Here is a 15328-nt window from a genome sequence, read left to right as displayed (position 1 = left end):
GTTGGCCAAGCAGTTTAAAATACAATGCATATGTAATTATCAGAGCATGTTTGCTTGCATTTTTTGCCACAAGTACGGGTGGTTAATGCAGACTTGTTTGAAAAATCTTAACACCTGTTTTATTGCCAGAAAGGGTAAAACTTTTTCTTATTTTTCATTCTTTTATCGTGGCAAAAAGGTCCAATAGATAGGCAACGTATGCAGTGTGAAATGCCTCACACGTTAAAATGTAGTGCAGTGCAGATTCACATTAATGAGCGGAGTGGCGGGGAATGTGAAATGAACAGGGTGACCCCGTGATTTTCGACCACTGCTAACATCAGTGGAATGTATATCTGAACCGGTCCTGGGCTGCCGATCTCCAGCCTGTACTGACCAACTTAGTGAAGATGGTCATAGTAATGTGGGATAACCACTATGCCCACCGCTCTCCCCTCCCCACCAAAATATACAAATACTATAGGTTACATTTTTTATTGTGGTATGTGGCAGAACTGCAGTATCTTAAAGGTATAATCTATTCCATATTCAAAATTGATCCAAATATAGTTTTATAAAATCAATTCAGTTGCCCACGAACTTGGACATTGTGTGTTGAACTTCTTTCGCATCGTACGTAGCCAACCGTGCCAATTTATGTGTTTGTCCTTTTGAGAATTAGCAGCATAACCAGGGCACTGTCGTCTGAATCCCACAGGTGGCCGACAACATAAGAAGCTTCAGAAGGAAAAGGAGCGCCGTGTCGATTGGAAGATCTCTCCACTGGCACGACCTTTTCACAGTCAAGAACAAACACCGCGTTAAGAGGCAGTGGAATATCCCCCCCATCAGCATTCCTGAAAACGATGCGAACCATTTTATAAAGTATCCGGTCTCGGTGAGTGTTTCAACCCGGCAGCAGAGTATATTCAGCACACCAAAAACCTCTCTCACCTTGACAACAATGAGAAATATCCATGGTATACCTACTATAATTACCCAGGATTGTCTATCATTAACGCCTGTGACGTCAGTCCACATCGACCAGCCCCCCTCATTAATATTCATGAGCAGGTGAAGTCCTCCAAATGGACACCCCCCCCCACCCCTCATTCATAATCATGAGTGGGTGACGTCACTCAATATGGAGTACCCCCCCCCTCACTAATACACATGAACAAGTGACGTCACTCCACATCGAACAGCCCCCCTCATTAACAATCATGAGCAGTTGACATCCTCCACATGGACCCCCACCCCTCATTAATAATCATGAGCAGGTGACATCCTCCAAATGGACACCCCCCATTAGTATTACCTACTATAATGAGCCAACAATGTCTGTGTGCAACGCTCGTGACGTCACTCCACGTCGACCAGGCCCCCTCATGAATACTCATGAACAGGTTATGTCCTCCACATGGACCCCCCCCCCTCATTAATAATCATGAGCATGTGACGTCACTCCACATGGATCACCCTCCCCCTTCATTAATAATCATGAGCAGGTGACGTCACTTCACATCGAACAGCCCCCCTCAATAAAATCATTATAAGGTAACGTCCTTCAAATGGACACCCCCCTCCATTAATAATAATTAGCTGGTGACGTCACTCCACATGGGGGGCCAAGGCGCCTCCTCCCCCCTCCTCGGCGTCAACTTACAACCCTCACTACAAAGGCAGAACCCTCACGTCACGCGATCTCCATAACACTGTTGACACATCAAAGTAAAAAGGACGTAATGATGAACAAGGGATTATAACCTTTAAATGAAATAGGTCTGTGTCACCGCACCCTTACAAATTGCACACGCATTGATGCAATGAATATTAGGTCACGGTCTGATTTTCGCTTGCAAGTTTCAGATTTACTACAATACACCCGTCCTTGGATGGGCAAAAGTCTAGTTTATGAATATAAAGAGGTAGTGTGTGTGTCTATAAAGCAGGATGTATAACATGCAGGTTTTCTCAAACTATTTTGTGATTCATTATTGATGTTTTGGTTTCGCCAAATAATGATGTGGTGAACTTCCACCACCCGATATAGCCAAACAAATTGAATTGCCATGTCTACAAGTGTTTAACATGCCAATTATGATTGTTTCAGCTCGTCAATAAGTTGAAGATCAAATTTCACAAATAATTTACCAATGACATACAGTGTTAGGTTTCACTTAAAACTGTACCAAGTATTGCTTCTTAAAATAGGTCTCTTGACATCACGGGAACAACAAATCAGATTAAAACGAGATGTTGACCATTACAAATGTAGATAATATAATTAAAGGTTCCATCCCAACCGATCCCCCTCGGTGCATTGGCTAAGTCTCTATCCACATATCCACTGTTCAGATCACATCTGACCAGAATCAGTACATCGACGTGCGGTACAAGCTAACGGGCATTGGTGCTGACAAGGACCCTGTTGGACTCTTCACCGTGGACCCAGCAACAGGATTCCTGGGACTGACTCGAGCTGTGGACCGCGAGGAGTACAGTGTCTTCACTGTGAGTCGCCTTCCCCGAGGGAAGTTCACGGAAACACTAACCATGATCCATAATAAGAGGTTTTTGGGTTTTATAACGTAAATATAAATGTGTCGTTAAACCCGCCACCACCCGACACGTTAAAAAATGTGACATTTCGTTACGAGTTCAGCAAACCAGTGTTTTATGTACCAATCGAGTACGATGTTTCGCCTTGTAATTACAACTACCATTATCAGGCTACAGTTAAATGTAGCTGTCGCCTGATGATCGATTCCCATTCGCGGCCCAACACCTGTGACGATTATCTCAATCAGTTCAAACATCGCGACTCGGCCTCAAATGAGTACCTGGCGCAGTGTGTAAACATCGCTACTAGGGAGACAAAGGTGGCCGGGCGAGGTGCTGGCCATCCACCCCCTCGTGTGCCGTGCCGGACTTCATAGGTGCTCACGAACAACACTTCCTCCGACAGTCTGTTAAGGCTACACGGGGGATTTCTGTCTTTGTGTGTGTGTACAGCTGCAAGGTCACGCATTCTCTCTGCAAGGCAGGCGGGTGGAGGAGCCCTGCAACTTGACAATCGCTGTCATCGATCAGAACGACAACTTCCCAATATTCACCGTCACCTCCTTGGCTGGCTTTGTCCTTGAGCACTCTCAAGTCGGTAAGCCAAGCAGGTTGCGTGTCCATTACCACGAGTGGAGGCGGCAGCGAGCTGTTGAAAACCAGAAGCCAATAGGCCCAAGGGAATCGGCCTGCCATGCAGAGCAATAAAAGTAAAGGTATCGCCCTGCAATCAATAGCGGTGGCAAGAGGGTGCCGTGGTGGCGAGACGTTAACGACCTCGCCTGGTATACAAGGAGCTCGTGGGTTTGTGGGTTCATACTCTTAGTTCTTTCGGTAAAGTCACGTAGGTAAAAATTCTATTAAAATTTATAAAAATAAAACAATAAAAATCACGACGTTTCGGAGGCAACACAAGCTTCCGTCTTCAGGTGAAACCGTCACAGCAAAATATCTGTACCTTATATAGTGGTTGAGGGGGGATGAGCCAGGAAGGGCAGCGGGGGAGGAGGAGTTGTGAAGTGGTCAATTACTGCTTTTGTTATACTGCTGGGTGGGTAAATGAATTTGATGAGATTAAGCCGCTCTTGGTTTTGCTGTTTGTGCGCAAGTCACTGTGGGATGAATGGACTCGTGGTCAGGGACGTGTTGCGCAAGTAACTGTGGATGTACGTAATAGAAAAGGAGCGGAAATGCCCATGTTTATACCAGTGTCGGCTGACAATAAGGAGTACTGTTAAACGTTAGGGATGTTAACACTCGGTGAAGTAAAATAGTGCCTGTCAGATAAGATGGTCCAAAAATGTGTAATTAAATCTTTTTTGCATGGTTGATAACATCTTTCCAATGATTAACAAACTTAGTAATCATTGGAAAGATGTTATCAACCATGCAAAAAAGATTTAATTACACATTTTTGGACCATCTTATCTGACAGGCACTATTTTACTTCACCGAGTGTTAACATCCCTAGCGTTTAACAGTACTCTTTATTGTCAGTATAGCCTGTATAGTACTTGTATGAGCAACCACAATGCACAAAACAAGTGCTGTGGGCTGCTGCGGGGCTATGTTAACTTTATAAGAATAATACTGGTAGGAACGAAGTGGACCAGACACCAATAGATTATATCGTCCGTCCGTTTGTCCGTCTGTCCGTCTGTCCGTCCGTCCATGTAGCAACAACGCCCCCTACTGCAAACACTTGGCATGACCCTACAAAAACCTTTAGACTCAGTGACGCTATCCTGGCTAAACAAGTGTAACATTCCCTTAGAATTGCCTCAGATAGCTTTTAATTAAAACATTTAAATTAATGAGGCTTTCCTGGCTAAACACGTGTAACATTCCCTTATAATTCCCTGAGATAGCTTTTAATTAAAACTTTGAAATTAAATAAAAAAAACTCAGTGCCCTAAAGCCTACAGCTAGGCCTAAAGCCTAGAACTAGGCCTGAAACTCTCCCTTTGTATCGTACCCCCGCATGTGTGAAAGGGAGTTAATGTTTAACAATGTTACATTCCCTCATGTTTTTAAATAGAAACATTTAAATTTAAAGCTTTTACATTAATAATTAAAACATTTAAATTAAAAATTAACTCACGGCGGCGTAAAGCCTACAGCTAGGCCTAAAGCCTAGAACTAGGCCTCAATCTCTCCCTTCGTATCGTCCGATTAGGTGTAGCAACATCGCCCCCTACTGCAAACACTTGGCAGGACCCTACAAAAACCTTTTGACTCAGTGGGGCTTTCCTGGCTAAACAAGTGTAATAATACATTATGTTTATATTCTTTGGTTATTCGTTCCTACCAGCCCACCCCGCAGGGTCCTGTTCAAGCGAAAGTGACACGTTTTATTAAATAAATTTCAATGTCCCTTGTCTAGGTACCACGGTCATGAATATCATAGCAATGGATGCCGATGACCCCAAGACAATGAATGGGCAGGTGCAGTACGAGCTCATCTCTGGGTCAAATATTTTCTCCCTGGACAAGTTCACGGGCACAGTCATGGTGGCGAGCGCAGTGCTGGATCGAGAGGTCAGTGCAAGAGCAGCGCCCTCCTGATGGACTTGCAGTCCAGCGAGATACCGACTACAGGCATTCCTCGATTTACGAACTGACGATTTGCGAATTTTTTGCTTGAAGGAATTTTCTGGGTCGGCGTACTGCACACCATTCACCACGCAGCGTGCCCGCATCACCGGTTCTCTTCATTCCAGTTTGTTTAACGGTTGCTAGCGTGCGCTCCCTGTGTCCCTGTTTACGGTGTTATTTTTGCCATTTACTTCAACATGCGTAGCAAGTGTAAATCAACATCACCGGCTATTAATCCAGCGGAATAAATCGAAGCGTGCTATGAGCGGGGTGACGAAGATGGACATCGTTAAAGGGCAACGAGAAAGGAGAAGGCTTGGTAGGGATCGCACGTTCCCTCAGCCGAGTTGCATTAAAGCTTGAGAACTATTCTCAACAACGTGCCCAAATTAAAAGTTGGAATATAACTGCAAAGTGAATTGCAAGTATATACAGATTTTTTGCTATTTCACACTTAAAATCAACATCAACCACAGCAATGTGACACATCACCTGCATTAGCAACACAAATTACACTGTAACATATCAACATTAACACTAACAACGATAAAGGTGTAGTCCTGCAATTGCTTGATGATGCCACTGCTGCCAGAAGTGCATCCACAAGAGGCTGCCACTGGTGGAGCTATGGACAGCTCCTCTAAGAGGGTACTAGGCCTACTCTTCCACACTGGTCAGATGTCTCGTAAGATGTTTTTTCGTTTAAGTGCTTTTGGTCGTGCACACAAATTCGTACGGTATAGTGCAAAAAAATATTTTGCCTGTAATCGAGGTTATCCATCTTTGGGATTACATCACATGCTAAAATAATATTAAGTATCTCTGCAACAGTGCAGCTAAGATAATTTACCATCTTACTTCTGCCCTTCATTGTAAGTTGTTTTTACACACGACCACCTACTATGTATATTTCATTTTCTGTCATCTTATTGTACAGTGCTTTGAGATGTTTTTTGTTCCCGTTTATAAAGTTGTTATCCACAGTAGTCATATAAACCTGCGAAAAATTTTTCAGAAAAACATTTAACGGGAAGTAATTATCTTACGTACATTATTTATTTGAAAGTATCTTATTATTGTTATATGTTTTTTAAAATGACTATTTAAGTTTTTGTTGCTGCTGTGATCACGTGACCTTGCATAAATAGCCAGGCATCTGGCTAAGTGGGAACCATCCGTGTAACAAATCCAAAGGGAACTCAAACTCACGATTTAGTCCATGCAGAGTTTTTTTTTTAGACAATTTCATCGCGTTCATGTTTCACGAATTCATAGATTTTTTGTTTCTGCGCGCCGGTCCAAGCGTCCGTTTGCTTGCACGTGTGCGACTATTTTTGCTGTGCTGAGGTGACGGAGGAGTACACCATCACAGTGAAGGCGTCGGACAGCCAAGGGCTGCCGTTTGCCCTCACCACCTTGGCAAAGAGCGTCATCACCATCGTCGACATCAACGACAATGCACCCATCTTTGTCGTCAGAGAGGCAAGCAGCGGTTGCGCGGCGCAAAGGTCGACCGGGGGTTTGGACTTTCTAGGGCGCTCAGCAACTCCATATCACGCTACGCCACGTCACGGCTATTCCGGTGTACAAGCATGTACGTGCGTTGCTGGGGCTACGAACCCCGGCTACCCGAGTTCGATTCCCGCTCATGGTCATATCTGAACTTGTCCTGGGCCTCCTCTAGGTCGACTTGGCCTCGAATGAGTACCTGGTGCGGTGTGTAAATATCACTACTTTGGAGACAAAGGCGGCCGTGCGTGGTGCTGGCCATGCCACCCCCTTGTGTGCCGTGCTGGCCTTCATAGCTGCTCGCTAATAAACTTGCCCCAACAGTCTGTTAAGGCTATATGGGGATCTTTGTCTTTGTTTGAACTTCTTTCGCACAGCACGTAGCCTCCCATGCTAATCGGAGGTGGAGAGGTGGACAAAAAACTAGCCTGGGGGGACCCCCCTAATGGCTGTAACTCATTGTTCGTTTTGTTTATATCTTACCTGGTGATGTTGTTATAAGTTCGTATCCCAGGCGTGGGTCAAATCATAACATTCCTTCTGAGATTGATAAATGAGCAACTGCACCACTGTGGGAAGTCAGCAGCAGTCTTGAGATAGTTACTGGAGCCTACCACAGGAATGTCTAATTTCCATCAACATCCTGAGGGCCACCAAATAACATCTCAGTCATTGGATATGTGATCCCGAACAAAAAACCATACACGGATCTCGCTCGTGTTCTACGATTTGCATGAATTGTATTCACAGATTAAAATTAAACGTTCTTGTCTTTTTTTGTTTTAGCTGTATGCAACTGTTGTGGAAAACACCATCAAAATGGATGTGGTTAGAATTTCTGTCACAGACCGAGACAAAGTCAACACGAAACATTGGTGGGCTGTGTACTCGATCGCTAGCGGAGACATGCAACAACATTTTCAAATCATCACGGACCGCAAAACTAACGAGGGAGTCGTGTCTTTGAATAAGGTCGGTATCCTTTGCACTCATGGTCACAGATCGATTCACGTGAATAAGGAAAAAGGGGATAATTGCTTTAATGTTGGGTCGTTGTTTATGTTGTTTGCTTAAGACGTGTGAGTCATTCGACCAGGTTCATAACACAGGACTTCTGAGAACCAAGAGTAAAGCCTTGACTTGTCTTTTCAAGATGAAAATTCTCACGTACAGAAGAACGTGGATGCCTTTGCTGCACAATTTTTCTACCTCTGATTCTCAGAAAATTGGCAATGGCACTCACTTTCAGTTTCTGTTTATCCAGCCAGGCAGCAGGGTTGCGCAATGGTAACACTCGTGCCTCAGAGCAAAAATAACCTGGGTTTTATTCCAAACTCGGGCGCCTTTCTGTGCAGAGTTTGTTTTGCATAACATTTATGGCAATGGTACTTCTTCAAAGCAGACAGATTGATCTGGAGTTTTTGTTATTTGTGCTTATGCAATGCAGAATCAGAAAAACATTCTTTAACATTGATAAAGAAGGACATCTTCTGGCGTTTTGTTGTGAGGCAAACAATATTTGCATGCTCTTTGGTTCTTGCGGTAAAGTCACGTAGGTGAAAAAAAACAAGAATAAAAATAAAAATAATCAAAAATGTTTTTTCACCTACGTGACTTTACCGAAAGAACCAAAGAATATGGATCCTTGCAGTCACGAAAACTTCAAATCTTGAATATTTGCATGAACTAGACTTTATTATTATATTCACAGATAGCAAAATTACCTGAAACAATTTCACAACTTTAATTATAAATGGGTCACACTGTTGCGGCTACTGGATAACAACAATAATAATGATTCATAATCAACGTTTTTGGGTTTAGATCGCGTTTATTTATAAATGTGTCGTAACCGTCCACCACCCGACACGGCCAATCAGTAAAAATGTGTCACGTTGACAAAGACAAATAGTTCACTGCTTTAGCCCACCGGTGTGTTGAAGCCACAACATTTACAATTTGAGTTGTACGACGTTTCGCTGGTAATTGCAACCAGCATCATCGGGCAATTCGCCAGAATGGTGAGGCTCTGCTGTCTCCCGTTTTTATATAGAGCAGCAGCAGGGTGACGTCATCATTAACTCATCAACTCATCAGGTGCAAAGCTTCAAGGGGGGAGTGATTGTAATTATATACTAGATTAGTAATCAGGCTATTGTTACGATGCGAGTTGTAGATTAGTAATCATTTGGAATGTTTTTTTTTCCTCTCTTATCAAGACGCTCATACATCGGGCTAAAACAGTGTCAGATGGTGAAAGTCTAGTGAGAGAGATTAAACATGTTAAAGAAGCACTAAGACAGAATGGCTACAATAATGCTCAAATTAACAGAGCACTAAAAGCCAAATCACGATCGCAAAGCAACACTGCTGAAAGCGATCAGATTATTAAAACAATAAAAATACCATTTATCTCAGGAGTAACTGATAAATTAGCCCGTGTTTTGCAAAAGCAAAACATTACAGTAAGATTTGGTACAGTACACAAAATTCAACAACTAGTAACGTGCACTAAAGACGAATTACCTAAATTATCAACAGAAGGTGTATATCGGATTAATTGTGTATGTGGCAGATGCTATATTGGACAGACAGGGCGTAACGTTAGTGTAAGACTAAAAGAACACCAGAGAAATATTAAACTATCACAAACACAACTGTCGGCAGTAGCAGAACATGCATACCAACAGGGACACTCAATTGATTTTGACAACGTGGAAGTGTTGTGTAAAACTAGTTACTACTGGCAAAGACTAATTAGAGAATGATTGAAATTGAGAGAAACAGAAATAACTTTAATCGCTCAGACAGCTACAGGCTTAGTGCGGCCTGGAAGCGTATTATTAAATAAGATACATTACAATTACTTATAAGGGAAACAACCACTAACTGATTACTAATGTAGCATAATCACAAAAAAAACATTCCAAATGATTACTAATCTACAACTCGCATCGTAACAATAGCCTGATTACTAATCTAGTATATAATTACAATCACTCCCCCCTTGAATCTTTGCACCTGATGAGTTGATGAGTTAATGATGACGTCACCCTGCTGCTGCTCTATATAAGAACGGGAGACAGCAGAGCCTCACCATTCTGGCGAATTGCCCGATGATGCTGGTTGCAATAACCAGCGAAACGTCGTACTCAAATTGTAAATGTTGTGGCTTCAACACACCGGTGGGCTAAAGCAGTGAACTATTTGTCTTTGTCAACGTGACACATTTTTACTGATTGGCCGTGTCGGGTGGTGGAGGGTTACGACACATTTATAAATAAACGCGATCTAAACCCAAAAACGTTGATTATGAATAACATTGGTCGCGAAAGCCTACGTGTTAAACCAATAATAATGATGATGATGAGACTGAGACTGGAGTTGCTGCTACTTTTTGAGACGCCTGTTGCTGATTAGGCTGCGACTGGTCAATGATGATCATGATGACGACGATGTCTTTCCTCGGCGAACCTTCCAGACTCTAGACTACGAGGAGACAAAACGCTACGAGCTGTCGATCACGGTGCAGAACGAGACGCCGCTGGTCGGCGTGACGCCGATTACCCAGATCTGCAGGGTGATCATCACGGTGGTGGACCAGGCCGAGCCGCCCGTCTTCATGCCAGTGCAGACGGTGGTCACGCGGAAGTACGGCGTGGCCAAGGGCAGCAGCGTGGCCACCGTGTTGGCCCGGGACCCAGATAACGAGCACAACACCAACATCAGGCACGTGGGGGCTTTGCACGATGATGGATTTGGCCCAAAAAAAATTCAGCATCTAATGCGACGTAGGCTTTCGCGACCATCCTTATGTTTGGTTGCAATTAATAATAATGTAATTGATTGAAACTATGATTGTTAAATTTTGTGGAGGGGAAGGGAGGCGGCGGACGGGAAGGAAGAGGGGAGGGGGGATATGCCACACCGCCACCCCAGCGGTGCAAAAAGGAATATTTTAAGGAACTGAAATTACCTGAAGCGACTATTGTCTCATGGCGTGCATGTTGAGTGCCGTCATCACACATGCGTTAGTTTAGGCATGACTTGTTGAACCAGGTGAGAATTCAGGAGACCACGACTTGAGTGTCATTTGGAATAGTAAGTAACCAGGGTCACCAAAGTGACATATGTTAAACAATAACAATAAAGTAAATTCTTGATTTGAAGCTTTCGTGACTGCAGGAATCCATACTCTTTGGTTCTTTAGGTAAAGTAACGGAGGTAGAAAATAAAAAAATAAAAATATATATCACTACGTTTTGATCGCAATACAAGCGGTCGTCCTCGGGTGGGAAAAATAATCCAGCAGTGGAACTGCTGAACCAGCGAGAAAATTGTTACAACAAGAGGTTATATATATTGTTGTAACAGCTCTCTCGCTTCAAATCTTGTATGCAGACATCGCCCTCTGCTGGACAAGTGAGCACGGCGCATAGCCAGTGTAGAGGGAGGGTTTTACTGGTAGGAACGAAGTGGACCAGCCGACAATAGATTATTTCGTCCGTCCGTCCGATGTCCGATTACGTGTAGCAACATCGCCCCCTACTGAAAACACTTGGCATGCCCCTACAAAAACCTTTAGACTCTGTGAGGCTTTCCTGGCTAAACAAGTGTAACATTCCCTTATAATTCCCTCAGATAGCTTTTAATTAAAACATTTAAATTAATGAGGCTTTCCTGGCGAAACACGTGTAACATTCCCTTATAATTCCATGAGATAGCGTTTAATTAAAACTTTTAAATTAAATAAAAAACTCACAGCGCCCTAAAGCCTACAGCTAGGCCTAAAGCCTAGAACGAGGCCTCAAAGTCTCCCTTCGTATCGTACCCCTGCGTGTGTGCAAGGGAGTTAATGTTTAACAACGTTACATTCCCTGATGCTTTTAAATAGAAACATTTACATTTAAAGCTTTTACATTATTAATTAAAACATTTAAATTAAAAATTAACTCACAGCGCCCTAAAGCCTACAGCTAGGCCTAAAGCCTAGAACTAGGCCTCAAAATCTCCCTTCAGATCGTCCGATTAGGTGTAGCAACATCGCCCCCTACTGCAAACACTTGGCAGGACCTTACAAAAAAGAGAGCCATGAAGTTCGCTATCCCAATAATTTTTTGCGGGAACCCACTGACCACTCAAGCAACTGCTACTTCTGCATGGTGGACCCTTACAAACGTTGGACTGGCAAGAATGCACCTGCTATTATGCATCCGGACCTTCATCCAATGCACCGATGCCACACTGCCATGAGCTCTCCGTACCCACTCCTCCGGAGAGAGAGCAGCCATCTTTAGAAGAGAGCAGCAAGTCAGAGAGCGAGGAAGACGTTGTAGATCCAGATGACAATTTCAGAGGTGGAGCTGAGGAGAGAAACCCATACTACCCCAACCAAAAAAACTTCAACGACTTGATAAGAGGTCTTGGTCTCACCAAGTCAAATGCCGAGCTTTTGACATCTAGGCTCAAGCAGTAGAACTTGTTGGATGAAAATGTGGGGAATATTCACCAACCTTCTTGCAGCTTCTTCACTGGTCAACATGAGCTCTGCTTCAGCCACAATGTGACCAGTCTGTTTGAGGCAATCGGAATCGCCTGTAACCAGAATGAGCGGCACCTCTTCATTGACAGCTCATCCAGCAGCCTCAAAGCCGTGCTGCTCCATAATGGTAACAAGTACCTGTCTCTTCCCCTGGCTCACTCGGTGCACCTCAAAGAGGATTACAACAGCATCAAGACCTTGCTGGACGCCTTGAAGTATAATGAGTACGGCTGGGAAGTCATCGGAAACTTCAAAATGGTGGCATTCCTGATGGGTCTCCAAGGCGGTTTTACCAAGTTTCCCTGCTATCTTTGCCTTTGGGACAGCAGGGACACCAAGGTGCACTGTCACAAGCGGGACTGGCCACAGCGGACCGAGTTCTCTGTGGGGAGGAACACTGTCAAGTGGGAGCCACTGGTGGACGCCCGGAAGGTGCTGATGCCCTACTGCACATCAAATTGGGCCTTATGAAACAATTTGTCAGAGCTATAGATAAGGAGTCGGCAGCCTTCAAGTACCTTCAAGACTTCTTCCCTAAGTTGTCTGAGGAAAAGGTCAAAGCCAGTGTCTTCATCGGGCCACAGATAAAGAAGATCATAGAGTGCAATGAATTCCCCAAGAAGCTCACTAGAAAGGAGAAAGCGGTTTGGAACAGCTTTTTTGTCGGAGTGGTTCGTGGCTTCCTGGGCAATCACAAGGTCGAAAACTATGTGGAACTGGTTGAGACTCTGGTGAAGAACTATGGCAAAATGTGCTGTAGGATGCCCCTCAAAGTCCATATCGTTGATGCTCATCTGGATAAATTCAAGGAAAACATGGGAGTGTACTCGGAGGAGCAAGGCGAGCGCTTCCACCAGGATATACTGGACTTTGAATGCCACTACCAAGGACAGTATAACGAGAACATGATGGGAGACTACATTTGGGGGCTGATTCGTGAAAGTGATTTACAGTATAATCGTAAATCTCGAAAAACTACTCACATCTAAATCTTTTGTAGTAATTTTTGTATGACTTTAGTTTAAATACATGTTTATTTTGATTCATATGTTGTTGTATTCTGACTTTATGCGAACGAAAAGACACAAATTCGCCCATTTTCTCATTGAAAATAGGTACATTTCAAACAAATACTGTCCTGGTCACAAAAACAAAGTTTGTGGGGAATAATTGCCATTTTCTATACTTTTTAGGCATAAGCAATTTCGAAATAACACTTACTACCCAGGAACAAAAATTGTGTTACATCGTGATATATGCACGTTATTGAATTTCTGTAAAGTTATCGGCAAAACTGCTTTAAACAAAAAACTAACGGTTGATCGATGTACAAGCATCGAGCACCCTTTAAGGTGTAATAGATAAGAATTAATACATTGATTGTATTGAGCAACGTTGTAAGAACGTTGGAAAGTGGAGGATGGGACGGAATTCCAAAGTGGCATAGTGTGAGAGAGTAGAAGCAGAAATAAACGTGTTGTGACCCCCAGTGTAGTGGTGCTTGGAACACAGTGTGGATGAGGAGGCACAATCAGTCAGGTAGGCCGAGTCCTGGAAAAATCGACGAGCGGAGTTCACGGAGACACTAAACATGATCCATAGCAGAGGTTTGTTGGGTTAGATCGTGTAAATATAAACGTGTCGTTAAACCCACCACCACTTGACACAGCCAATTGGTTAAGTTTGTCACGTAAACAAAACGGGCCAATTCGTTACTGGTTCAGCACATCGGTGTGCTGGAGAGATAAACCCACAAAATGTACAATTCCAGTACGACGGTGTGCCAGTAATTATAACTAGCATCCAGTGCCAGATTCAGCTAGTGCAGGGCCTGTAGCATATGTTATAAAGGGGCCCTAAATAAAATAAAACACATAAATATGAAAACACAAATTCACAACTTGCATAGTGAAGTAATTGTATTTTTAAATTTGCTATTCAGCCAGATAATACGACAAATTGCTAACCTTAAACACCCAGTCCTTCATAAAAGTTGAAATCAGGATAATACTATAGTAATAGAGCAAGTGCAGAATCACTAAACCGGAATTGATAGCTTGAAATCATTTAGCGCGGGGCCCTTGAAAGTGCGGGCCTCGTAGCATATGCTACTTTTGCTACGAGGGTAATTCGGCACTGCTAGCATCATCAGGCGGATGCCAAAAGTTGTGGAGAAATCCTCCTGCTTCGGTCTTTAATAGAGGGATAAAAATGATGTGATAAATGTGCTGTCGTCACGTGTGAGCCAATCAGGTGGATAATATTGGTCGCGAAAGCCTACGTATTAAATTGACTAACCTTGATGGTAGCCAGGGGTGCAACGACCAATTTCAATGGGGGTATGCAAGATACGACCATGGGCCCTCCTCCTTTCTCCCGACTGTTTATAACCCGTATACAATAATATGTCGGCTACAACTATATATATATTAGTTTAGTTGCACTGTGTATTGGGTTTAGAGGAAGACAATCTCACAGTGACAGCATTAATAAAGCATATTTGAAGGAACAATACTCACAATTAAGTGACCATGCGTCTTGTTTTCATGCCGGCCCATGGGTCTAGAATTTCCTTATTGATACAATAGCCAGATGTGTTAAGCGGGCTTGGTCCATGGCAGTAGACTGCAGGTAATTTTTTAATGAGTACATTTCAAAAAATAATTTCTTAACATTTTTGTACCTGTTTATCTGTTGATTCGGGGCCCCCTTGTGGCCGACTGGGCCCCAATGCATCACATTACGCTGCATATTCCCCATAGTTACGTCACTGACAGTAGCGGTAGTAGGGTGATAAGGTGGTGACTGGCTGCCCGTGAGGGAGCGACTGGAGTGACTCTGTGAGTGCTGGATCGTCAACGTGACCCCTTTCCTATGCTTGTTTGTCTTCGTGACATTCAGGTATGAGATTCTGAGGGACGCGGCCAATGTACTGGTGATCAACTCCATGACGGGAGAGGTTACTTCGAAGGCCCAACTCAGCCGAGACTCGTCCTTTATCTACAACAACACATACACCGCAACAGTCATCGCTATAAAGGATGGTGAGATGGTCTGTGTGTGTGAGGGGAGCAGTGGTGCCGTGGTTAGTACACTGAACTATGAACACACTTACCTGACTTCAATTCATTGGCCATGGTT

The 15328-nt window shown here is 43.5% G+C and overlaps 1 protein-coding gene across 2 annotated transcripts in view; it reads left to right on the top strand.

Annotated features, from left to right (window-relative positions):
* LOC133342008 (cadherin-4-like) overlaps window positions 1-15328 on the top strand; it is a 58157-nt gene that overhangs the window by 29010 nt on the left and 13819 nt on the right. The window contains exons 3-10 of one of the 2 annotated variants that reach the window (XM_061550870.1): window positions 698-877; window positions 2404-2493; window positions 2995-3139; window positions 4925-5079; window positions 6484-6618; window positions 7432-7617; window positions 10127-10374; window positions 15089-15231. In XM_061550870.1, coding sequence (XP_061406854.1) covers window positions 698-877; window positions 2404-2493; window positions 2995-3139; window positions 4925-5079; window positions 6484-6618; window positions 7432-7617; window positions 10127-10374; window positions 15089-15231 — 1282 coding nt within the window. Of the gene's footprint in view, window positions 1-697; window positions 878-2337; window positions 2494-2994; window positions 3140-4924; window positions 5080-6483; window positions 6619-7431; window positions 7618-10126; window positions 10375-15088; window positions 15232-15328 lie in introns of both variants that reach the window. The other variant, XM_061550869.1, reaches the window with a different exon arrangement.

This window comes from Lethenteron reissneri, chromosome 13 (assembly GCF_015708825.2).
Source record: "Lethenteron reissneri isolate LAM-NWPU_2019-01 chromosome 13, ASM1570882v1, whole genome shotgun sequence".
Classification (NCBI taxonomy): domain Eukaryota; kingdom Metazoa; phylum Chordata; class Hyperoartia; order Petromyzontiformes; family Petromyzontidae; genus Lethenteron; species Lethenteron reissneri.
This window is presented reverse-complemented; position numbering and strand designations above follow the sequence as displayed.